Source organism: Typopeltis vanoorti, chromosome 15 (assembly GCF_054136105.1).
Source record: "Typopeltis vanoorti isolate ZY-2024b chromosome 15, IOZ_Tvanoo_1.0, whole genome shotgun sequence".
NCBI classification, from domain to species: Eukaryota; Metazoa; Arthropoda; class Arachnida; order Uropygi; family Thelyphonidae; genus Typopeltis; species Typopeltis vanoorti.
Window position 1 is genome coordinate 74,280,033 of NC_143563.1, and position 27,149 is coordinate 74,307,181.

The 27,149-nt window shown below is 35.9% G+C and overlaps 1 protein-coding gene across 1 annotated transcript in view; it reads left to right on the top strand.

Moving 5' to 3' along the window:
- The window catches only part of LOC150098894 (WD repeat, SAM and U-box domain-containing protein 1-like), a 138,110-nt gene that overhangs the window by 103,333 nt on the left and 7,628 nt on the right, over positions 1-27,149 (top strand). The window contains exon 8 of the mRNA XM_090405770.1: positions 7,895-8,214. Coding sequence (XP_090261896.1) covers positions 7,895-8,214 — 320 coding nt within the window. The remainder of the gene's footprint in view (positions 1-7,894; positions 8,215-27,149) is intronic.

The following is a 27,149-nucleotide window of genomic DNA, read 5'->3' on the forward strand; positions in this document are numbered from 1 at the left end:
TTTGACAGTACAGTATACAGATTATAGACAGTTTTTAAGATCAAAGCTAATTGCCCAGTAGCCGTCATCGTGCAGGAAGCACTGACAAACAAATTACATGCTATTAAACCTGAAATTAAGCATTGGCAGTCTAGTCAACATAAAAACAGAGGAGAGGAAATTGTTCTTGCTAGTCTATGCATAGGTCACAGTCATCTTACACATTCTTATTTACTGAGGGCTGATGACCAACTTATGTGTAAAAAATGCAACACGCCTTACCATTTGTCATATTTGTCATACTCTCATGAGAAGTGCTGGCACTTCTCACGAGAGAGGAATGAAATTTCTACCTATCTCACCAAGCCATATACACTCGGGTAGATGTATCAGACTCATACAAATTACATGACGTTTTTAACTTTTTACAATGGATTAATTTATACAAACACATTTGATTATAAATTTTATTTATATGTAGGTACTGGATTGCTTAACTTAATTTTTGTACATACATATTATTTATTAATTTATCTTTCTGACTAATTATTATTATTACCATGTGTACTGCTTTAACTTTTGCTCTGGTGCAGTATGACTTTTGCTGTCCCTGCATTAATAAACTATAAATCAACCAACCAATCAACATTCAATAAATTAATCTAACAGATAAACTCAGATGTTGAAGATTATTCATGACTTATTTTTAACGGTTATTCTTGATTTATTTTTAATAGTATTAATAACACCAAACAAACTATTTTATAAAAAGATGTTTTATTAACTTGCTTATATTTCGTTGAATTTCAAATCAGCATCATCAGAGCACAACATAGCATGTACAGGGTGTTCGGGATAAATTTGACAGTTTCGTAAGGAAAAAGAAAATCTTCTTTGTATCTATTAAATTTAATGAATTGACAAAAAAACATTACAGGCAGAGTTAATTACAATACTATCAACAAGATTTACTCAAAATAACCACCATTAGCATCGATCACAGCTTCAATTCTGCTTCGGAACCTCGAACAAGCTGATGCTACAGTCTCCCTGGGAAGGGCCGCAAAAACTGTTTTAATTTTATCCATTAACTGGGCTTTTGTATTACTGGAAGTGCGATTGGTGTCTTTTTCAACTGCGCCCCATACAAAATAATCCATGGGGTTAAGGTCTGGGGAGTTTGGAGGCCAAACATTTGGACTGGTGAACTCGTAGAAATTTTCAGACAACCATTTTTGACTTTTCCCAGAGGTGTGGCAAGGGGCCGAATCCTGCTGCCATACATACGGCCTACCATTGGCTACCCTTGTTATCCAGGGCTTGACTACAGTTAGCAACTCCACGAACAAAGCCCGAATTCCAATGCCAGGGTTCTTCAACACCTGTTCCTGCAGATTTGCGAGGAATTCTGCTGTACGAACGCAATCAGATCGTCTGCTAGGGATCTTTCTTCTTGCTACATCCTCGTAGTCACCATTGCAAGTCTCTAGTTCATGCCTGATTGTTTTTACTGTATTCAGGGAGCATTGGGCAGCAGTCGTAATATCCTTATTTTGATGGCAGGCACGAATCATCATGATACAAGTTATTCTCTTCCATGATTCAGGTGGGTTCCAGCTATCCATCCTTTCTGACATCTTGTATATGAATGAAGAAGGGTCCAAACTTTTAAATGAAGAGAAGTGTGTGTTAATACATGTAACTTACGGAAAAATATAATTAATTATAAATATGTCAAATTTATCCCGAACACCCTGTATATGTGACAGTAAGTGAAATGATACAGTTGTACTGGACAAAGGTCTAAAGTCCTATTTTGACACACTCTAATGGTGTAAAAAAAAAAATTACAGCTTTGTGGGAATTGCTCTTAAGATAACAGTTTCTCAAATTTTTGGCGAATTAATGCAACCATATTTGTTCAGCTTCAGAGAATTCTTCATAACCATGGCTAACTCAAAAAATAATCTTTCTTATCTGTAACGACTTCTAAATAACATATTAATTATCTTCCATTTAATCCTGTGTGAAGGGGATGTCCAAAGTGTGGTCTGCCAGTCCAGACTTGCGATAATCTTCTTCTTCTTCGCGTTATTCCCGCTTCCTCTGCAGGGTCTGCGTGTTACTTAGATGCGACTACTTGTTAGTACTACTCCCAACCGACCCGTCGCCTGGTCTGCCGCTGGGGGGGGGGGATATATTTTTGACTGTAGCGGTGTATGTTCACGGGGCCGGTTTGCCTGTTTACGGGATGAAAAACGCCAGATAAACTGGCGGAAAAAACCCTACTGACTGCGCCCAAGACCGGCTAACTTGGCTATGCCTGAGGAAGATCCTCAAATTCCTCACGTCTACAACGGGAATCGAACCTGGGACACTCCTTCCCCAGGCATATGGTTGCGAAGCGCAAAGCCACTAGGCTAACCGCGCGGTCCCCAGACTTGCGATAATAATGGTAGCAAATGTATTTTTATGTTCTTCCAGGCGGATGTTAACAAACATGACCTTCGCACCACATTCAAACCTCATGTTAAATTAGCTACTCTGATCCACTCGCCTAAGGATAAACTTCACCCTTTAGAACACCCTGGGGTGTATGATTCCTTGTTACTGTGACTGTGCCTATTATGGGCAGACAGGAAGATCTGTTAACACCAATGTGCTATTTAAAGTCATTACAGATCTAAAAGATTATTTTTTGAGTCAGCCATGGCTATGAAGAATTTTCTGAACCTGAACAAATATGGTGGGGTGCTTAAGGGTCAAAGCAGTATAACTGAGAGGAGACCTCCACATAACCTTAAAAGGAATGCAGAGAACCGACCAGGGCTTCTGACCTAATGTCCAATCCTCACCTTCTCGTGGTGCACCCTGTTGGGTATCTACTTGGATACTGAATGAATGAGGATGGGCTGGCAATTTGGGATTTAGCCGACCAAATTGTATTCTTATTGGTTAAACCAAAATAAAAAATGATGGTACAACATGACAAAATTTCATGCCGGCTGGCGCGTCGCCTGGACAAGGCCCCCGTTGTTTTTGCTAGAGAACCAGGGCGAACAGCGAAAAGTCAGCTACTGGAACAAATCTGAAAACAAACCCCGAACTCAACATCACCAGAGTTAAAGATCGGTACTATCAACGTAAGAAGCCTGAATGGCAAAGAAATGGAGCTAGCTGAAGAATTAGATAAGTATCAGATCAACATAATAGAGGTGACTGAAACAAAAAAGACAAAAACTGGTGAGATCTTTCTGAGCAATAAATACAAAATGTTATATTCAGGCAATAACAATCAAGGAAAAGAAGGAGTAGCCATAGTATTCAACACAAAATACGAGGCTAATCTTCTTGAATGATAGTCAGTCTCAAGTAGAGTAATGTGGGCAAATATGAGAATGGGGAACTGGACAATGAGACTTATTTGTGCCTATGGTCCCACAGAAGGTTCTACTAAGGTAGAAGTGGAGGAATTTTTTGAGGCATTAGAAAAAGCAACTGACACAATGAAAAAGGAAAAGCTGGTCCTTGTTGGGGATCTAAATAGCAGAGTAGGAAATGATTGTGAGAAATACAACAATATTTTGTGAAAATATGGAGAAAAGAGCAAAGCTAATAATAATGGCAAATATCTGTTGGATTTCTGCTCAGGACATGGACTGGTTATTACTAACACCATGTTTCAACATAAAAATGTGCACAAATTCACATGGAGAGAAGAGGCAAGGAATAAGAAAAGTCTCATTGACTATGTTATTGTTGATAGTGATGTTTTCTCCCTGGTGCAGGACACCAGAGTGGACAGAGGATTTGAAATTGGAAGTGATCACTATTTAGTCTTGAGCAGGATAAAATTGAATTTCATATTGAAAAGAATAACATGTAAGAAAGTTTTAAAGCGAATAAAAGTTGAGCAGCTCTCAGATGTGAACTGGAGACTAAAATACACAAAGATTATTGAAGAAAAAATGAAAGAGTTTGAGAACAGGAATCAAACCTTTGGAGATTCAGTGGCAAATTCTGAAGAAAACATTGATTGATTCTGCCAGAGAGGCACGTGGTGAGGTTGTCTGCAAGGATGAAAAAAATCAGAACTCCCTGGTGGACACAGGAAGTTAAAGAGGCAGTGAAGGAAAAGAAGAAAGCATATCAAAAGTTCCTGTCAAATAAGTCAGCTTGTTCTCTTAGAGAATATAGAGACAAATGCAAGAATGCTAAACACTGTGTAAAACTCTAAACAAAAGTCGTGGGAGGACTTTGGCAAGAATATAGAAAATAAATATCAAGAAGGTGGCAAAATATTCTGGAGGTTGTTGAAGAAGCTTAGGAGGAAAGAGTGCTGTAAAAGGAGTTAGAGATGAAAATGGGAGAAAAAGATATCCTTGAAGTATGGAGTAATTACTTTGAAAAACTGCTAAGTGAAACAAGCAGTGATGACAGCACAGTGGTAAAAAACATTGACCAGGCATGCAGTCAGGAATACATATCCATACTTGAAGTAGAAAAAGCCATCAAAGGCTTGAAATGTGGAAAGGCAGCAGGAGTAGATGATATTCGACCAGAAATGCTGAAGTATGGTGGTATAAGAGTCTTACAGTGGCTGCACTGCATAGTGAGAAAGCCTGGACAGAGGGACGAATTCCCGATGATTGGAGTAGAGCTCTCATAGTACCCATATATAAAAAGGGAAATAAAACTGAATGTGAGAATTACAGAGGTATTTCCCTTCTGAGTGTTCCTGGCAAGATCTATGCAAGTATACTTGAGAAACGGTTGAGAAGAATTGTGGAAGAAAAGCTTGGTGAAGAACAAGCTGGATTCAGGCCAAATAGAGGCTGTCAGGATCAGATCTTCACTTTACGACAAATAGTCGAGAAAGCATGGGAATATAACAAAGATCTGTATTTAAGTTTTGTCAATCTGGAAAAGGCATATGACAAGGTGCCAAGAGAGAAGCTATTCAATACGCTTCAGTTATTTGGTATCAATGGGGCATTATATCAAGCAATACTTAGTCTTTATTTGAGTTGTAAGTCAGCAGTTAGAATCGAAGGAAGTCAGGAAGTTGATTTAATGTTAAATCTGGTGTGAGACAAGGATGTACATTATCCCCTCTGTTATTCATTATCTATATGGATCACATTATGATGGAAAGTGGTATTAAACATGATATCAAAATTGGAGATGTTAATGTCAGCTCTTTGCTTTATGCAGATGATGTTATACTTCTAAATAAATCCACTACAAGTCTGCAAGATTCTCTGACTAAATTGAATAGCTGTTGTGATAGATATGGTATGAAGGTCAGCAATAAAAAGACAAAGACAATGAAAAAGTTTATTTTTCACTTGGTTAGACTATAATAAATTTAGTTTAATCCTTTATCCAAGTGTGAGCAAACAAAGTTTGCGCCTGAAAGTATCTTTGTTTGCTCACACTTGGATAAAAGATTAAACTAAATTTATTATAGTCTAACCAAGTGAAAAATAAACTTCCAACATCTTTCTCTAAATCCAGAGTAATTTATTAAAAAAAGGGTGGCACACCATTTGGCAACTCCTATAGGTAGAGATGACTTGCTAATGCTTCAGCCTGGTATCTCCACTTGGGCCTGGCTCCCACTGAAGAGACCTCAATAAAGGTCAAAACTAGTCTGGGTAGTGGCCCTTCCCTTAATGCATAACATTAGACATATCCACAAGGAGATGTGTTTTGAATTATGGGAGATACAGAGATACGAATGTTGGTAGCTTGCTCCGTGTTGTACCACCTTACCCCAGTCCTGAAGATACTTTCAGGCGCAAACTTTGTTTGCTCACACTTGGATAAAGGATTAAACTAAATTTATTAACGACAATGAAAATAGGCAGAATCATTGAAAATGTCAACTGTGTTGTGAATGGAGAACCTGTGGAACAAGTGAAACATTTCAGCTACTTAGGCACAATTTTTACTGAAGATGGTAAATTAAATATAGAAATAGACAACGGAATCAGCAAAGCTGGTATGGGAGGAAGTCAATTGAATTAATTCATATGGAATAAGAGAGAAATTAGTCTGAACACTAAATTAGCTGTATACAAGACATTGTTCAAACCAGTTTTAACTTATGGATCTGAGAGCTCGGTCAGAAGTAAAACCCTTGACCAAAGACTAGAGGCAATATCCTATTAAAAACGAGGATATTAGGAAAGAACCTGACATTGTTAACATCTGGGAATGCATTAGCACAGCTAATCTCAGGTGGTATGGTCACTTAAACAGAATGGGCGAAGAAAGATTAGCAAAACAAGTGTTCTCTGCCAGGTTGGCAGCAAAACGATCCAGAGGAAGACCAAGATATAGGTGCATTGATACTGTACAAAGTGCCTTATCCGATAGAAATATAAGATCTGATAATGTTGGAGTCTTGACAAGTAACCGGCTGATTTATTGGAAAATTGTAGATAGGAAGTTAGTAATGATGTAATTTTTTTCATGTAGTACTATCATATCCTGTACAACCCTTGAGGGTACATGGCAGGAATTTGATGATGATGATGAACAAATATGGTTGCATTAATTTGCCAAAATTCTGGTAGACTTATCTTAAGAGCAACTCCCACATAGCTGTAATTTATTTTTATTTTTTATTTATTTATTTTTTTACGTTAGAGGGGCACCAAAATTGGACTTCAGATCTTTTGTCTGGTACAGTTGTATTGTTTCACTTACTCACTGTCATGTACACATTCTGTATTGTGTTCTGATGATGCTGATTTGAAATTCAGCAAAATATAAGCAATAATAAATTTAGTTTAATCCTTTATCCAAGTGTGAGCAAACAAAGTTTGCGCCTGAAAATATCTTCAGGACTGAATATGGTGTTGTTATTTTATTAACTTGCTTATATTTCAACATCGAAATATAAGCAAGTTAATAAAATATCTTTTTATAAAATAGAGTCTTTAGTTTTTTAATACCATTAAAAATAAGGAATGAGTATTCAATAAATTAATTTTTTTTCTCTCTTGGAGATGTTTATACTATGAAGCAGTTATGAATAACCATAACAACTAAGCCTATTTGTATGTTGTGCAGAATGAAAAACCTGAGCTTCCAATAGGAAAACGCTGCCACCTGTGTATGAGATCTGTTAACTCACCATCAGTTCAAAAGCACTCATAAAGGCCCTTCACAACTTCAGTGGGATTTGAAAACAGGCTTTTTTTTTTTCTCCAACCAAAAGTCAGCAATGTGAGTGATGTTTTTAGATATATCAGACTTAGAGAGCCAACATTTCATTTTTTTTTTTTTGTGGATACAGCTTAAAATAGTTAATTCTTCAGACTGGCTGCTAGATAATATTCTGGACCAAACTTAATATTTTATTACTAACACAACGTTTCAACATAAAAATGTGCACAAATGCACATGGAAAGAAGAGGCAAGGAATAAGAAAAGTCTCATTGACGATTTTATTGTTGATAGTGATGTTTTCCCACTGGTGCAGGACACCAGAATGTACAAAGGATTTGAAATTGGAAGTGATCACCATTTAGTCTGGAGCAAGATAAAATTGAATTTCATATTGAAAAGAATAACATGTAAGAAAGTTTTAAATGATTATTGCTTGGTGTGAGACCAATGCCCTACTTACTAAAAGCCAGGCTAGATAAAAAATACATAAAATCATAAAAAAAATCCTTATCCCACCTATGGTGCAAATGTAATATAGGTTTATAAATAAACCTTTTGTGGGTGGAAGCCACATAAACTATATATAAGCATATGTATTTGGTTTGAAAAAGATATTGCATCAACTTTAATATATTGAAAGTGAAAGGAATGTTTTAATTCCAGTTGTTGAATAGATATCCTAGTTATTTAATTCATATTTTTAATGCAGTTTTATTTTCTCTTTTTCTCTCCACAGATATGTTACCTGTTGTGCCTTTTCTTCTAACAACAGATTGCTTGCAGCAGGCTCTAATGACAAAAGCATTACTATATGGTCCCTGAACAGTAGTATACTTCAAGAAGCACAGTATTCCAACCAAAACATTGCTACGCGATACTTAATTAGTACTCAAGGAGGAGTGAGTACTATATCCCAGTGGTCTGTTGATGAAGTATGTGACTGGATTAATAGACTTGGGCTTCAAGAGTATATAGATGCATTTCGTGATCATGCCATTGATGGTTGGGAATTGTTGCATCTGACACATGAAAATCTCTTGACTGTAATGAAAATTGGTATAAATTTTTTTAATAATTTTATTTTCATAGAATTATGATTGAATTTCAGTTCTGCAAAATATTTTTAGTTATTCAGCAGACAACTTACTATTCATTTGATTATTCCTACAAAACCTTTTTTTACCTATTTATGCTAAAATATATTCTTATCTAACTATTCTAATTCCCTAGGCTGTAATACTATATTAGACTTTGTCTTTCCAAATTATGCTCATATTAACAGTTTATGTGGAATGTATTGTTTGATTGTTTTTATCCATTTGCAAGTTAGCAATAATATGATATTTTTTCTTCTTGCATTTGAGTTTGCTAATGGCTCATTATTAGAGATGCAAGCAGTCTTCAAAATCCAAAGTTACAAAATGTAGAAAAATGACTGCTATGAATTGCTGAAATTATATTACAAAATAAAAATGAAAGTAGAGTGAATATGCTAAAGAGTTGTTAAGGGAGGGGATGGAAAGGTAGTTGACTGTACTAAGCTAAAGAAAAAAATGAAGACTGTTCTGTAAAAGCTTGTTCACTATATAATGCTATAAATTCAAATATTAAAAGATAACAGAACAAGAACATTATCATTATATTGGCTCCTATTTAGGGAGTCTAAAGACTCACCAAGGGAGTTTCACCCTCTGACACCACACACTATCTACATAAATATCTTATCTCTCCTTGAACACATTCACCAGATGCACTCACAGCAACAAACAATGGCCCAAGAATAAATGCAAAATATGGAAAATTCATGTTGAAAATTGTTTATTTGTAAAATTTTTGCCTATGTTTCACAGTACAAAAATGAAACAGCAATTAAATCATAACAGAAAATGATCAAGAGGAAAGATTAACTGATTTAAAAAGTACAGCAATTCCTCTATTAATGCATCTCCGATTAGTGGGTCATTTTTTTTCTATACCATAATGCAATTAATGTGCCTCTAAAACTCAATTAGTGCGCCTATATACATCTCAAAAATAAGTGTTACAGATTTTTAAAATTTTCCATCTATACATTTTTTATGGCTAACTGTTTTAAAAAATCACTCACTCACCAGGATGAAATAATTTAGTTACTGATTTAAAACATTTACAAAGTTATTTTTTAATGGCATACTACATGTATATTAAGGTTAAATGAAATTACTGCTAGCAATATGCGAACCATTTGGAAGCATTCTTCCGCATTGTGCAAATGATTTTAGAGTCAAATGAAATGGATAATGTTGTTGAGGAAATTGCCAACATTGGGTTTGATGAGATTGACAATGGTGACGTCCAAGAGTTAATTAAATCTCATTCAGTGGAATTGAGTGATTCTGATCCTAAATTCAGATGCACAGTGGGAAGATCCTGAAGAGTATGAAGAAAATTTAACCACTGGCAGTCAGCCAAAAGAGATTTCACAGAAACAATTTGAAAATATTTTTCGTACAATTGAAGTTTTTAAGCAGCAATGCTTAGACGGCTGATCCTGATGAAGAGAGAAGCAGTAACAATTGCAGAAGAGTAGGAGGCAATAGGGCCATACCATCAGTTGTATGAAAACAGAAACAGAATGCTCGCCAAACTACATTAGCTTAATTCTTTGTTAAGAAGTAGAATAATAAAATTATATTTTGAATATAAATTTAGCCAAACTACATTAGCTTAATTCTTTGTTAAGAAGTAGAATAATAAATTTATTCTTCTATATTTGTAAAAAAATACAATTGTATTCGGTTCATTCCTTCATGAATAGTTTGAGTTGTTTTGTGAAGGAATGAACTGAATACAATTATATTTTTTTACAAATACAGAAGAATGCATACATCAAATGCATGGAGTGTGTATGATATCAACTGTTGTTATGCAGGAACGTTCTGTAATTAGCAGCGAAATTTAACTCTGGTGTGCTTAATGATCTTATGAGGATCTTCCAAATATCAGCTAGAATTAATCCTTGATTTCTATTGAGGCTGTGTTTAGAACGGATGACTACTATAGCTTCTTTGATGTTTTCGGGAGCAGAAATTTTCTTCTAAATAGGGCATGGAGCTTTTGTCCCATTCGATGGTATGGTTTGTCCTCGAGAAATGAAGGGCTTACTCAGAGTTGTCTTCTCTGTTGTTGTTGTTTACATCTCCAACGTGTTCTCTTTTTCTTATTTCCAAACTTTTGAGGTCTGACCAATGTAATTTAATCCACATGAACATTGAATGTTATAGACACTGGCGCATTTGAAGAAGGCATAACTGTCTTTTGGTTAATTAAATTTGTAAAGTTAAATTTCGCTGCTAATTACGGAACATTCCTGTATAGCAACAGTTGATATCATGCATGCTCCATGCGTTTGATGTACGCGTTCTTCTGTATTTGTAAAAAAAATACAATTGTATTCGGTTCGTTCCTTCATGAAAAGTTTAAGTTGTTTGGTTTCTCTTTTATATACCCTGACAAAGCCAGACAGCTAAGTTGGCGAAACTTGTTGGTGTTTTTACTTAGTATCAATTATTAAAATCCTTCGGCCAATATACAACCCAGTTTATGTTAATTTCTTGTTTCAAGTTACCTTCTCACTTCATTATAAATTATAATCACTTGCTTATAGTTCCACATAGCTTCCCTCTTAATCAGAGATCTTCCATAATTTACCACCTCTCAAGTCAAAAACTGCATGGACGTGCAAAACTACATGCCAGGAGGTGCCTGTTATAGGCACCTCATTTACAGAGAGGAAGATCTTCCAATACTATTGCTAGATCCAAAGTTGTTGTACCATGAGGTCCTTTTATCATGTGTTGCTTTAGGCAATTATTCCCTAAATATTATTAAAATTTGAAGTCTGAATTCTCCTAAATCTTAAGTAAAAAAAAAAAAAAATTGTGCATTTTATTTTTCAGGGCATCATTGATTGAATGTCTGTAACAGTCATCAGAAAATTCATCTTTCATGCGATGATGATATTCGGACAGAAGCCACTCCCGTGGTGATAAAGTTTATCTATTTGTATGCATAAATGTGTGTATTAATGAGGTGATCACAAACATCCATGTCCGTGGTGGGATTCAAACCTATGGCTTATTGGTTCATTATAACAAATTAATAATGGAATCATTTACACTAATTTAAATCTTTTTATTTGGATAATTGTTGGCTATGTTTCTCTTCTAGTTCCAAGTTTAAAGTTTCATTGATTACTTGCAACAAATTCCCATTAATATAATTTCTTTTTTGTCTTCCATTAATGCATTTTGTATATCTTCCATACAAAATGCATTAACCTTAGCAAATTAATATTGAACTGATATTTATATGTTTTATGGACATATGTCATATGTCCATAAAACCAATTTGTTCAAATCAACCATTGTGGATTGTGTATCAGATATATTCCTTATCACTGGATATCATGCTCAAGACTCTCCTCAGTATCATCAATATATAAGTTAAACAACAGTGGCCCAAGTACAGAACTTTGTAGTACCCCCACTTGTCATTACTTTCATCATTATAGACGGTTTCCCCATATCACTTTCTAATACCTGTCAGTTAGGCCACTCTCCATTCCATGTCACAATTTTTTTTTGCAAATCTGGCACTCTGAGTTTGTAGAGTAATCTCGAATGTGGAATTATGTAAAATACTTCAGAAAAATCCAGAATTATCATATTATATTCATTCCCTTATCTATCTCTGCTCTCACCATTATAGAACATGAGCTACCATTAACAAAACCATGCTGTCCTCAATAAAGTATCCTAGTGCTCTTTACCCACCTTTCTAGTACCTTGATAACCACACAAAAGAGACTAATTAATATATAATTCACTGCTTCAGTCTTAGCTCCACCCTTGTATAATGGAATTATCTAACTCTTCTTTCATTCACTCATTACGAATCTTACATATCATTATCATATGTTCACTGCTCATCCACTTATGCCGTATGGTCACTCCAATGCTCGGTGGTGTGGCGTATCACCGAGCATCAGAGTGACCGGTGATGTGCCACACCAGGTCCCGTCATGTAGTCCTGTTTTATTGTTTTCTGGAGGCTTCAACTCTCTGAAGATCAGTTACTCCACACCATCCATCCATCTCATTGACAGTCTATCCTTTTCTCTTTTTCCAGGAATTTTATCTTCCTGTGCACTATGCTGAGACTAAAGTTGAACAAGCAGTTCAGAAGCATTACTTACTCTTTTTCAAATTCCTTCAGCACCCCAACTGCTATATCAAGTTATTTCATATGCACCTAACAGTTTTCTGCCATCCATATTCTGTATATTCTACACACCATATAGATGTTTTGCAGTAGCTGTAAATATATAATCCACAGTTTGGTCAGAAAATTGAATTCCAGATCAATAGAATAGAGATATCATACCAGTTATATGAAAACCAATAAAATTGCATGTTGAGAACATAGAGGAATTTCTTTACTGATTGTTCTAGAAAAGATTTTAAATTAAAGATGCCAAGAATTATATTCTTGGTTTCATCCTTTATCCAAGTGTGGCCAAGTGATTAGCATATAGACTCTCCAGCCAAAAGGCTGTGGGTTCGAATCCCACTATGGATGTTTGTGATTGTCTGTGAAAAATACTAGTGGTGGTAGATGGCAGTGGTGTAGATGATGCAGTTTGCTGTTGGTGGATTGAGTGGTGGTGACAAAGAGTTTTAGAGTAGGTGCCCTCCTTCAATGAGTCTTTGGACCCCCTTCGAAGTGTCATATAATAATAATAATAATATGACTTCTGCATTACTTCAACCGTGGTATCACTTCCAGGTCTGGCTCCTACTGACGAGACTTCAATAAAGGTCAAAAGTGACTCTTCCCATAATACATAGCATTATACATGTCTGTAAGGATATGTGCTTTGCATTATGGGATACTAAGGTAAGTGATGTGAAGTCATTAGCTGCTATATACAAGTTGCCCGGTCTTGAAGTTACTTTATGTGTAAACTTTGTTTTGCTTACACTTGGATAAAGGATTAAACCAAGAATATAATTTTTTGGCATCTTTAATTTATAGTATAATCAAGTGGAAAAACTTTCAACACCAGGACAGATTTATGCAAGCATGATGAAAAAAGAAAATTAAAATTTCAAAACAGTTGAAGAGGGAAATTAGTGAAAAACAAACGATTTATGTTCCCACAATTTACGTTTTCCTGCCATTTACGTCATTTTCCGTTGGTCCCGTCTTAAGGCCTATTCTTATGATATATTGTTTTCCTGCCATTAACAACTTGATGAGGACATTATTTCCTGTGATTTGCGTTTTTTTCTTGGGTGACAATACTGATTTTCGAATCGATTTCTGCGGAAATCTGTGCATTTCTGTTCCCAGATAGCATTGCTTTCGGCTGTAGTTTCGTTTCCGCCATCATGGTGACTTGCCCGCTTGCAGCAGTAATGTATTTCGGAAGAAGAAAAGATGACAGTTCTGCGATGTGTAGATTGGCATGCCAGAACACATGTGCATTTAGCAAAAGATCTTGGACTCCATGTCCACTTTAAACACAATAGTAAAAAACTGGTCAAGCATTGAACTCAATGCAAAGCAATCTGGCGCTATGTCAGAAAAACGAAAAGCAAAAACAATCAACAATTAAATATATTTTTAAATAGATAAATGTAAGTAATTGTAAATTTATATATTTTCAGTTATTAAATTTTGTAATTGAGTATGTAGACTCACATACTAGCAGTAAGTCATCTTTTAGCCTTTTTTTTAATGTTTTTTTTTTTACATTCCTGCTATTTACACGTTTTTCCATCAGTCCCCTGAAAAGTGTAAAAAAGGGGTTTTACTATATTTGTTCACAATAATTAGCCAGATTAGTCTTTTTTTTTTAAACTAAATCAGATAAATGACCAGGAAAATAGAAAACATCAACCTGCATTCTTAGTAACGAAACCTATCACGTTCAGCTGATTTTAGTAAAGACAGCAGTTGAAATATAGAAATAGATAATTGAATAAATAAGGCTGATATAGTGAAAAGGCCATTGAATAAGTATGCAGTTGACTCACTGTAGTAAATTCGTAGGAAAAATAGGAATAGTTTATTGTAGTAGATACAGGTAGTCCTCGACTTATGATGATTCGCACTTATGACGGCCAAAATTATTATTATTAAAAATTCTCTAATTTAACTTTGCCGCCAGTATATACATACATATATCACATTGCTTTTGTACACACATTGCAGCATCGCCATTAGTCGACAAGCAAAACCTATCACCAATACGCAATAGCCGCTGCTATGAGTCATCTACTTCTAACTTATCACAGCCTTTGGCATGTTAGTTGCTAATCAGCAGTCGAAGCGTTCGCTTTTCTCTCGTTGCAATTTGTGTATCTCGTCGTAACCCTATCATGTCCAGTAAGAGAAGTAAAACTACTGATGAAAATTCCAACATAAAAAAGAAGGCGAGGAAAGCTTTAAGTTTAGATGTTAAAATGAAAGTTATTAAAGCATATGACAAAGGAAAGAAAGTCAATGAAATAGCACAAGAAGAAAAACTATCGCATTCAACTGTTTCAACAATCATAAAAGATAAATCAAGAATAATGGAGGCAGCTAAAGGGGCAGTTAATATGAAATGTACAATTTTAACAAAAAAAAGAGAAGGGCCAATTCATGAAATGGAGAAGCTTTTAATAATATGGATAGATGATCAGATCAACAAGAATATTCCTCTCAGTTTGTTTACGATTCAAACACAGCCTATTTGACAATTTAAGGAAACAACAAAGATAAATACAGCAAGCTTACATTTAATGCTACTAAAGGTTGGTTTTATCGATTCAAAAGCCGATTTAACTTACATAACATACGAATAATGGGAGAAGCTGCTAGTTCCGATTTTGAAAGTGCCAAAATTTTCAAGAAAAATCTGAAATGGATGATAAAAGATGAAGGCTATTTGCTAGAGCAGATTTTTAATGTAGATGAAACCTGACTGTTCTGGAAAAGAATGCCAGAACAAACTTACATTCATAGAGAAGCTACTTTGGCGTCTGGTTTTAAAGCATTTAAAGATAGGATTACCCTTCTTCTTCTTGGAGGAAATGCTGCTGGTTTTAAATTAAAACCATTTCTTGTTTACCGTTCACAAAATCCCAGAGCTTTGAAAAACACTGACAAGAATAAATTGCCGGTTTACTACAGGAGTAATCCAGGTTTGGATGACAATTGTTTTATTCGAAGACTGGTTCTTAAATTGTTTTATTCTAGAAGTACATGCCTATTGTCTTGAAAAAAAACATTCCTTTTAAAATTCTATTGCTGCTTGACAATGCTCCAGGACATCCTCTTCATATCGGCGATTTGAATGAAAATATAAATGTGAAGTATCTACCACCCAATACAACAGCTGTGATTCAACCTATGGATCAAGGTTCGATTGCTACATTCAAGACATATTACCTGAAAACTACATTTTCTCAAGCAATAACAGCAACGGACAACTATGCTATAACATTACGCGATTTTTGGAAAAATTACGATATCAACCAATGTATCCAGAACATTGGAACTTCATGGAAGGAAATATCGGAACAATGTATGCGAGGAATTTGGAAGAAGTTACTACTGCAGGAGACACTCGAAGAGTACAATGAGCATAGTATGTTAGAACAAATTGGTGAAAAAAATCGTTGAAATTGCAAGTAAACTGGATTTAGAAATCAATATTATCGATATAGAAGAATTAGCAGATCATGAAGAAGGTGAACCGAAAAAAAGAAAAACCCAACAGACAACATTAACCAATTTCTGATTAAAAAAGCTACTCCCGATCGCGAGACATAAGCATATCGTCCAAATAAGTGACAGTTACTCATCTGTTTAATTAAAGACACTATTAATAAGGTTTTTTTGTTTATGTTAACAAATATTTAAAGGAATTTCAAATTAAAGTACATCATTTTTGAAATGTGTTTACTGGTATGTATTTTTTTCTTAATTTTTTTTTTCTTAATTTTATATTTATGTATTTGTATGTGCTAATAAATAATTTATAAATGTTTATGTAAGTTTATACATTTTTCACCATTTTAAGTTATATAGAAACCTAATTTATGAAAATATTATAACAGAAATCAAACAAATCAAGAATTAACAAAAGTCCTCGACTCACATCAGAATCGACTTATGACGGAGAGGTTAGAACATAACCCCGTCGTAAGTCGAGGACTACCTGTAGTTTACTATAGTAATTTCCTTTAAAATGGCACTGTCTCTGAAAATTTTGGCAGGACTTCTGTAATTTGTTACAGTGTGTGAGTCTGCTGTAATGGGGTTTACTATAGTGAGAGTTGACGGTATATATATGGAACAAGAGAGAGAGAGAAATCAGCCCAAAAGACCAAGCTAGTAACATATAAGACAATGTTTACTCAGTTTTAACATATAGATTTGAAAAATAAAACAGACTGGAGAGAAGTTAAGATCCTGAAGAAATTAGGGGAGTGAACAGATGATATGAATGACTTAACCATATTAAAAATGAAGATATCAAAAAAAAAAAAAAAAGAAGAGAGAACTTGACATTATTGATATTCAAGAATAAGCAGAGGCTAATCTGCAATTCTATGGTCACTTAGATTGAGAGATTAAATAATATCAAAAGGCATGTTTAAAAACAGAATGGCAGGAAAAAGACTTTCTCAAAATTCCCTTAATTCTCCCATTGAGGTTAAGTGATCAGTACATTACATAGTGTCTTAAAGTAATGGATATGATTTTTTTTAAAAATTCCTTTGATGTTTTATATCCAAGGCCATACATTTCCTAGTTAGTTATATATATGATCTTTAAAGAATTATCACAAATTAACTCTAATAAGTCATGACCTGTTCTGTTTATGGCTATTAACTGCATTTGTTTTCTTAACTCACTAAATAACTAGTCTGTAATGTTCTATATTTTAGTTTACTTGACGTTCCACAAATACAGAGCGATATTAAAATACAGAAATTCATATAGAAGAACTTACAGGTGTAAAATATTTCTAGATTCAAAATAGAATCTTCAAAACAAAAAAACAATTGTTGCCAACACAAAGCACTACAGTCCAATAACTGTGGAAATAACTGCAATGAAAAAAAAAGTTCTGCCATATACCCTCTAGTGCTAGACATATATAGAGAAAGCCTACAGCATTGAACTCAAAATGGCTTTAGGATAATAGATTCCCAAATTTTGCAAAAATTAATACAGCCACTTGTTTAGATTAGGGGGAGTGCTTCATTACCAAAGCAGACTCCAAAAATAGCTTCTTGGATTTCTAACAACTTCTGTTTGACACTAATCTTTTTTTTTTTTTTTTATTTAACTCTATATGAAGAGGATATCTGACACATGTGTTCCAACAATTAGTGCAGATCCCTTAATTTTTCCATTGCCAAAACACCTTTGTGGGCAGGTGCATTGTCTTGATGAAAGATGATTTTTTTTCTTCTGCGACTGGGTTTTTTATCATGAATTTTTTCGTCTAGTCTGGTTAAAATATTGGAATAATATTCCCCGGTTATTGTTTTACCCATTTCAAGATAATTAATAAACAAAATGCCTTTAGCATTCCAAAACACCGATGCCATCACCTTTCCTGCTGATGGAACCGACTTTGTCTTCTTTGGCGCTGAACAACCAGCTTCTGTTTTGACTGCTAGTCCACTGTTTTGACTGCTAGTTGAATTCTGGTGTGTAATGGTGAATCCAAGTCCCATCCATCATAATAAATCATCACACAAAATCAGTTTTATTCTTGTTAAAACACTTCAAGCCCTGTTCAGAGATTTTCATGTAAGTGCGTTTTTGATCTGCTGTGAGCAAGCATGGCACCCATCTTGCACAAAGCTTTCTCATTTGCAATTCTTCATGCAAAATATATCCTACACATTCTTTTGAAATGCCTATAGTCTCATCAATTTCACGTACTTCGACTTGCCAGCGATCCAATACCATATCGTGCATTTAATCAATGATTTCTGGTGTTGTTACACTTTTTCGACGTCCTTCACATGGATCATCTTCAAGGCTGGTATGGCCACGTTTAAACTCGGCAACCCATTTCTTAATTGTCAAAAACGAAGGAGAAGAGTGCCCATAAACTTTTATAAACTTCGAATTAATTTCTTTAGGCTTTAAACCTTCTTTCACAAAGAATTTTACAACCGCACAATACTCAATTTTATCCATTTCAAGGGATACAGACAACACTTTTGCTTCAGACAGCTATATAAAACAAACTACTTGATAGAATAACTTGCAATTTCACATGGATGTTTATTACAGATGTACCAACTTAGCAAAAAAAAAATCTTGCCGATAGTGTTGCCACATATGGTCGAGACCGAGAACTTTTCAGACCACCCTCATATAGAGCGATACGGCAGGTGATTATAATAAATTGAGAATGCATCTGGAAGTTGTGCCCTTGCATGAGAAATGCCATGGTAGAGGAATTACTAGTTTATAGGAAGTATTGAAAGGATGTCTTTATGACACTATATCTGATTGCATCTCCAGAGTTAGCAGAATAAATCACATGAGAATTAAATGGAGGAATAAAAATTTCAAGCAAGAGTTAGATAACATCTGACAAGATGAACTTGACCTTTGATTCTTTATCTCTTAACAGTTTCTGAAAGAAAAAGATGTAAGTTAGGTTTGTTCAGTGAGCACTTGGCTTGCCCATTGTGGGCTGATTAGCAGTATATTTCATAATTACCTGCATTTGAAGGCGAGTTTTGGAGTCCACTGCCTGGCAGATTAATGAATTAGAGTGGGTGCTACATTTGAAAAAGTTTGCAGCCATTTTGTGTAGGAAGGTTGCAATCTGGATCAGCTTCTCATTGTGCATTCCTCATGGAGCATTGAATGCCATGTGGATGCACTTGTTCTGTACGATTTGTATTTTTTTGCCGTTCGAGTTCATGGTGTGTCCCAGCAAGGTGATCCACATGTCAGTATAGGTCTAATCATTTTGTATAGGAGTAGCTTGTTTTCCATGCCTAGCCTAGTTTTGGTGAAGTTGTCCTATTGTTTTTGTGTGCTTTAGAGCAGGCCTTAGGAATAAAGTTGTGTAGGGAATGTCAACCATACAGATGGCAAAGAGTAAAGGTGACAGTTGGGAGCCCTGGGGAAGAGTTGCATAAAAAGAAACTGTTATGAATGTACCACACGAATAGTGATGACGAGACTCAGGGGCAGCACAAAAAATAGACCATGACATTGGCAGCCATGGTGAGAAAGGTGAAATCAGGCTATGAAAAAGAAGTTAGATGAACAAGAAATCTGAGAAAAACTGCTATGTGGCAAGTAGAAGGAAAAATGAACATGAAATATTAATTATTGTGAATACAGATGGTTGGAAGTATCTGATATTTCAGGATTTCAAAAAAAGAATAACAGAACAAAGATGAATGAGTTAGAGGTATTAAAACTTATAAAAGCTTGATTCAAACATAGCAGTAAGATTTGATAGAATGTAAGCATGGGTGCTGAAGGAATGTGGAAGAAAATCAGCAATTCTCCTGACTTGTTTGTTTAACTTGAGTCTTAGCATAAACAAGATTCCTAATGAGTGTTAGGAATCTTGCTAGGAAAATAAGATAATTTCATCACATAAGAATAGAGCCTAGGACTGAAGCAACCAGTTACAGACCACTCAGTATCTCTGGGGTTGTCATCAAAATATTGGAGATGCTGATGAAGATCTGTATCTACAGGTGTGCAAATAGCACTCACTTTGATCCTCTTTAGACAGAATGCTTCTTTTTTTAATAGTTTTGTTTTAGCATTCTGCTCAGATTCTATAATAGAGTGACAACAGAGTTGGGTAGGAGGAATGGATATATCATATTACTTCTGGATTTTCTACCAATACACTTGACAGGATTTCATATAAACTCAAAAGTTATATAAACTCAAAAGATTGCATATGCAAAATAAATTTGTAATGAAGATAAGATAAAAGGAGACAGACACAGAGAGAGAATGGCTGACTGACAAGTATCAGAAAGTGATCTTGTATAGTCAAGGAATATGACTAATTCAAACCTATCATCTCTATGAGAAAATGAGTGTCAGTTCAATGTTGCCAACAGAGTAAATTTTGGACTGAGGACGTTACAATCAAAGTATGATATTAACAACATTTGCTGGAGGTATTCAGTAAAGACAGAGACCTGGAAATGATGGTGGACAGATAGTTGAATTTTAAGGGCTACTTTGTTAAGGTAGTTAAGTCATCACATTGGATAATTACAATGTTGAAGAAAAAACTGATTTATAGGAATAAAGAAGTTTTTCTCCCACTTTCCAAGTCTTTGATAAGGCCACACCTGAACTATTATTCTCAGATATGGCCACATGTTCTGTGGAGATAAAAGAGGCAGTCCAAAAGATCTAGTAGAGGATTACCAAGATGAATTTTTGGTAGGAGTGCATACGAGGACAGGCTGAAGAATATAGTTTTCAAAGTGTAGAAATGGACAACTGAAAGGAGATTATAATGCAACCTGAAAGTTGGTAAGGGGATCTTATGGTATCAATACAATTGATGTTTTGCAAATTTTGGTAGTTAGATGGATAACTCAGGTTAATTCCTGGAAGCTGAGTGAGATTATAATTGGTTAGGAAGTATATGGGACTTTCCTGGTTCATCTCATAGTGTGTGCATGCTGATTGTGGGTGCAATAGACTACTATTGGATGCTATGAGTATGTTTTCAATTAATGTGTTCAAGGAGAAACATAAGTATATATCATGTATTGAGTATCACTGGCATCATCCTTAGTAGCAGTTGCTGTACACATGTTACTCAGATAAGTCATTATTTTTAGTAGATATCAGTGATATTCATATATATAATTGGCGGTATTTTGTTTATTTTTGACTGTGTTGTTAAGTGGTGGTGTTTAATCAACTATTATTATGCGATATTTTTTCAAAAATGTTTTTATTATGGCTCTGATGCATACAAGAAAAATGATAATCAAGACATCGATGTTGACTGATATCGATGCGTGGGATTTAGTATGATATACTGTGTATTTAATGTATTCATTGCCCGAGAACAAATGGTTTGTGGTATGGGAGCAAGAATGGGGAGAATATTTGTTAAAAATGTTTTGTAAATGAGTGTGAGTCATGTTGGGAGTGAAAGAATGAAGTGACTGATAGGATATAAGGCAGGATTGTCAAAGTGTTGTGGACAATGTAGCAGAAACTTGGGTTCAGACCTGAATGGGCAGGTAATGACATTATGTAAGGGTAACTGTGTGTCCAAGAGGATGTTGAAATGTACACAAATGCTTAAAGTATCAGAAATAAAAGAGAAGAGTTTTTAGCATGGTCAGCTCAACTTAGCCAAAAAAATGTAGCTGAAGCAATGAATGACAGTGCACAAAATGCAAATGAGAGTTTGAAGAAAGTAGTTGGAGGAAAATGTGGCGGTCGAGTTTAGCTAGTCTAGAAAACGTGTTTTTAAAGTTAAATATAGTGTGGCTTTTTGTCACAAATTGTGCTGCAGTTGTGCATCGGTTAGAAACAAGTGTCCTTCAGTGGTATTATTGTTTAGAACTGTGTTGTATATATTGTGTTTTCATTGCCGTTTGTTTCACTGTATCAACATGTAAAGATGGCGTCCAACAAGAAACGTACGTCAGCGACGCGCAGGACTTCTACTACTACACGAAAGGCTGGCTCAGCGTTAGATTTTTCGCAATGGATGCATTGCGGAAACTGCTACATGTATGCACCGAAAAATGTGAAGGATCTGTGGTCGGTCTGGCAAAATGAAAAGAAAGAAAATGTCGACGTATGTGAGAAGTGTCGGGATAGGCTGGAACATTTAGGAATGGAAGCTGACATCGGGACCGTAGCGGAAGAACTTCGGCGGAAGTTTATGAAAATGAAAAATGACCTTCATCTTCTTCATGAGGAAGTGGAAGTGATCGGTAAGGAGATACTGGAAGTTAAAGCTGAGTTTAATGTGTTAAACAGAGAAATTAGGACTATAGAGATTACTTTAGCTGAAGTAACTAGAACAGGATTACATATGGGTGAGTCTTTGGTGAATGATTCAGTAATAAATAGTATGGGAGTGATTGGGAGTCAACATAATAAAACCACAAGTTGCCTAGAAGAAATGAGATGTAGTGAGAGTGGGGGGGGTAAGTAATAGAGAGTTGAGTAATGAAGCTGGGAGAGTCATGCTGAATAGTGTAGAGAATGAGTCCATGAGTGTGGACTTGAATGAAGTTAAGAGTGGTAAAATATATGGTGATTCTATGATTAAGGGGTATGGAGAGTGGTATGCATGAGGAGTGCTTGGCTGATGGGACAATAGAAAGAGTGGCTTTAGCAATAAAGAGAGGGCATGAAACAGACAAGATGATAGTTATGGTGGGTACGAATGACCTGAGAGGTAGTATAAATCGGGTAGGAAAAGATTTAAGAACATTATTAGATATTGTGAAGAGGAAAAGTGTCAATGGGAGAATAGTGTGTGTGCTACCTCGTTTTGACAATTACGAGTTAAGTAGACGAGCAATGATAATGAATGATATGATTGCAAGAATGTGCAGAAAAAGAGGTCTGGAGTTTGTTGATGTTTGGAGTGTGTTTGAAGGAAAAAGGCAGTTGTATGCTAGAGATGGACTGCATCTTAACATGGAAGGACATAAGCGATTGAAGAAGTTATTGTTTTCTAAACAGGTTGAAGTTATTGGGCAGGGAAACTAATATTGAAAAGGTTGAGTGTAAGAGAGAGAAACTTTAGCACTGATTGTGTATTTATTGATCCTTATAGGCAGAATAAATTGCAGAAGAGAGGGGATAAAAATCGGCATAGGACTACGGTAGTTAGTGACTTATATATCAGTTCTAAAGCCGGTACAAGATCTAGAGGGAATCTGCAATTTTTGTATACCAATGCTAGAAGCATTCGAAATAAGAGAGAAGAATTTTTGGCATTAGTCAGTGAAATCTCACCAAAAGTTGTAGGCATTAGTGAAACTTGGCTGTCAGCAGAAGATGTGGTCACTGGAATTGAATGTGATGGGTACGGTATTTTCAGGGAGGATAGAGAAGATAGAACAGGAGGAGGAGTACTGTTGATGATAGCTGATGTGTTGCAGCCAAAGAAAGTAGTATATCATGATGATAGACATGTGAATGAGAGTTCATTTGAGGCAGTCTGGTGCGACATAGTGACCAACACAACCAAATATACAGTTGGATGCTGCTATAGGCCAGGGAGTACGGGGGGGATATTGAATTCATGCATCAGCAACTTAGTGCAATGAGTGCAGGCTTAGTGATTATTATGGGGGATTTTAATTATGGTGATATCAATTGGAAGGAGGAAATATCACGTAGCAAAAAGGAAATGGAGTTCATACATCTTCTACGAGATAATTACTTGAAACAGCACGTAACTGAAGGGACACGTGGAGTGAGAGTGTTGGACCTGGTTATTGGTTCAGAGGTTATATGCATAAGTAAGGTGTCCTCATTACCTCCAGTTGGTTAAAGCGATCATGTGGTATTGACTTGGGAGGTTGCAAAATCTGTGGATTTTTCTATTAAGAAGGGGTATGTACGGAACTACAGGTTAGGCAATTATAACAAGCTTCGGAGTGAGCTTGCAGCCATCCCATGGCAGAACATATTGCAAGGGAAAGATGTTAGCAGTGCTTGGGATAAAATCAGCGGGTATCTGAGGAAAGCAATATCAGATTGTGTCCCCATGGTCAGGAGGTCAAACAAGGCAGGCATTAGATGGATGAGCAGTAGTATCAAGCTTGAACTGCAAAAAAAGAAAATGTTATGGAGAATTTACAAGGAGAAGGGCGATCGGGACACCCATGAGCAGTACAAGGCTCAAGCTAGGAAGGTTACCAGCATAGTAAGAAAAGCTAAATCAGATTATGAGAAGACCTTAGCCAAAGAGATCAAGGGTAATCCCAAAGAGTTCTTCCGCTATGTGGCAAGTAAGAGGAAGAATGACTTCGGAAGGATAACCTTAGTGGGTGCTGATGGTATTGAGGTGACAAAATCAGATGTAATAGTCGAGTTACTGAGTGATCACTTCTCAAAAGTCTATCACCCAAGTGAGGATATCTCTATACCTATAGCAATACCTAATGTGAGAATTGAAGCTAAAGAATCAGAGGTATTAAATATATTGCAAAACTTAAATGCAAACACTGCGGTAGGCTTAGATGGAATATCAGCTCGGGTGTTGCGTGAATGTGCAAATGAATTGTCAACCCCTCTTACCTGGATATTTAATTTAAGTTTGAACTCTGGTATGGTCCCTAGGGAGTGGAAGTTAGGCAAAGTGGTTCCTTTGCATAAGGGTGGCTCTAAAACTGCGGTATTGAATTACAGACCAATCACCATCTCAGGAGTAGTGGTAAAAGTATTGGAAAAGTTGGTTAAAGACAAAATTCAAGGATGGGTGGATCAGGATATGATATTCTATAGAGGCCAACATGGTTTTGTTAAAGGTAGATCCTGCCTTAGCAATCTATTAACTATTCATAATAGAATAACATCTGAGTTGGACAAAGGAACTGGCTACACAGTGGTACTTCTGGATTTTGCTAAGGCTTTTGACAGGATACCCCATAGAACACTGTTACGCAAATTGGAGCAGATGGGAATGGATATTAAATTGGTGATATGGATAGGAGAATGGCTCAGGGAGAGATACCATAAGGTGGTGTATGGAGGAGCAGAGTCTAGAATGAGGCAGGTGACCAGTGGTGTGCCTCGGGGCTCTGTGCTTGGGCCAATGTTGTTTAATTTGTATATAAATGATATAGGAAACGGCTTAAAGGGAGATATTCAGTTGTTTGCTGATGATGCAAAGTTGTGTAGTGCAATAAAAAATCAAGCTGATGTTGAAAGTTTGCAGGAGGATTTAAATAAGCTGGTAAAATGGGCAAAAGAAAATGGATGTCAGTTCAATGTGGAAAAGTGTAAAGTCATGCATTTTGGGATTAAAAGATTACCAGCTGTGTACTACATCGATGGAAAGGTACTCCAAGAGATTGATGAGGCTAGGGACTTATGGGTATTGGTAGATAGGGAGATGAAGTTCAGAGGACACATTGCTAAGGTGTCCAAGATTGCACATAGGATTACTTGGTTGTTGAGGAACACACTGACATCCAGAGATAAAGAGGTTATTATTCCCCTTTATAAAGCATTGATACTTCCACATTTGGATTACTGTGCTCAGGTCTGGTCACCTGGATTCCTTGGAGATGAGGAGGCTGTGGAGAGGGTTCAGAGAAGAGTGACCAAGTTGGTGAGTGATATAAAAAATGCTCCCTACATTGATAGATTGAGAGCTTGTGGATTGCAGAGGTTGGTGGATAGGCGAAGAAGAGGGGATATGATAGAAACATTCAAATTACTAATAGGTTTTTATAGGATTGATGCAGGGGAAATGTTTCAGCTGTGTGATAGTGATGGAAAAACAAGAGGTCATCTCTGGAAATTAAAGAAGAGTGTGGTTAGCAAAGGTGTCAGAGCAAGGTTTTTTGCCTGGAGGGTGGTGAATGAGTGGAATTCATTGCCTGACTTAGTTGTGAGCTCTTCGTCTGTAAATGAATTCAAGAAGAGATATGACAGATATTGTTTTGCTAGTTTGGGTCTCCCGCGATGAGTCTACTGACTCCATGGAGATACCCATAATAATAATAATAATAATAATAATGTGGATGATGAGATGCCAGTGAGTAAAGAAATTGCACACTTATGCAGATTCCTTTACTGTGCAAAACATGAGCTCAAGAGATTGGAGAAATGATTGGTATATGGTACAAAAGGATGGAGAATGAAAGAAAGAGTGAATGGGAAAAGTATACAAATGCAAGAAATGGGAGAAAAGAGATAGTGTTGTATCGGGGATTTGATGATAATGAGAAAGTGATAAAAACATGTTTTCCAGATGCAAAGATAAAGAATGTTAGTAAGCTTTAAGTTTGCAGATGAAAGAAGCGAATGAGTTAATTGTTTTAGCAGGCACAAATGATTTGAAAGGTGAAAAATATTTAATGAGAGAAGTTATGAAACAGTTGTTAGAAGAAGCAAAAATGAAAAGTAAGAAAGTTAAGATTGTAAGTCTGCTGCCTCTATTTGATAGGACATAATTGAGAAGGGCCATGATTGTCAGTGAGAAGATTGTGCAGGAGGAATAGTGCGCAGTTTATAGATGTGTAGAGTGAATTTGATGAATGGAATGTAGGACCTGTGTATGCCTGATGGACTGCACTTAAATGGTTTTGGAGTTAGGTACTTGGAGAAAGTTTTGTTCAGTGAGAGGTTGGAAGTGCAAAAAACCAGAGAAACTAGAGATATTGGGGGTAGGGAGGAATCAAGCCAATGTCTAGCCATCCCTGGAACAAATGAGTGCAGGAATGACTGTAGAAATAGCCACCCCCCCCAGGATAGATAAGTATGAATGCAAGAATGATTATGAAGAGCTGGGTGCAGTTTCCCAGGTTTTGAATCTGAATGGGCAGGTAATGACATTATGTAAGGGTAACTGTGGGTCCAAGAGGATGTTGAAATGCATGTACACAAATGCCTGAAGTAAGTATCAGAAATAAAGGAGAAGAGTTTTTAGCATTGGTCAGCTCAACTTAGCCAAAAATTATTGGCATCAGTGAGACATAGTTGTCAGAGAATGAAAGTTACAGGGATAGAATGTAATGGATATGATCAGCATGTCCATGAGCAATATAAAGCACAAGCAAGAAGGGTAACTAGTGTGGTTAGGAAGGCTAAATCAGATTTAGAGAGAAAATTAGCTAAGCAGGCCAAAGTAAATCCAAAAAGAGTTTTTTTTTTCACTACGTAGAAAGTAAAAGAAAGAATTATTATGGAAAGATAACTTTACTCAGTGCTGATGGTAG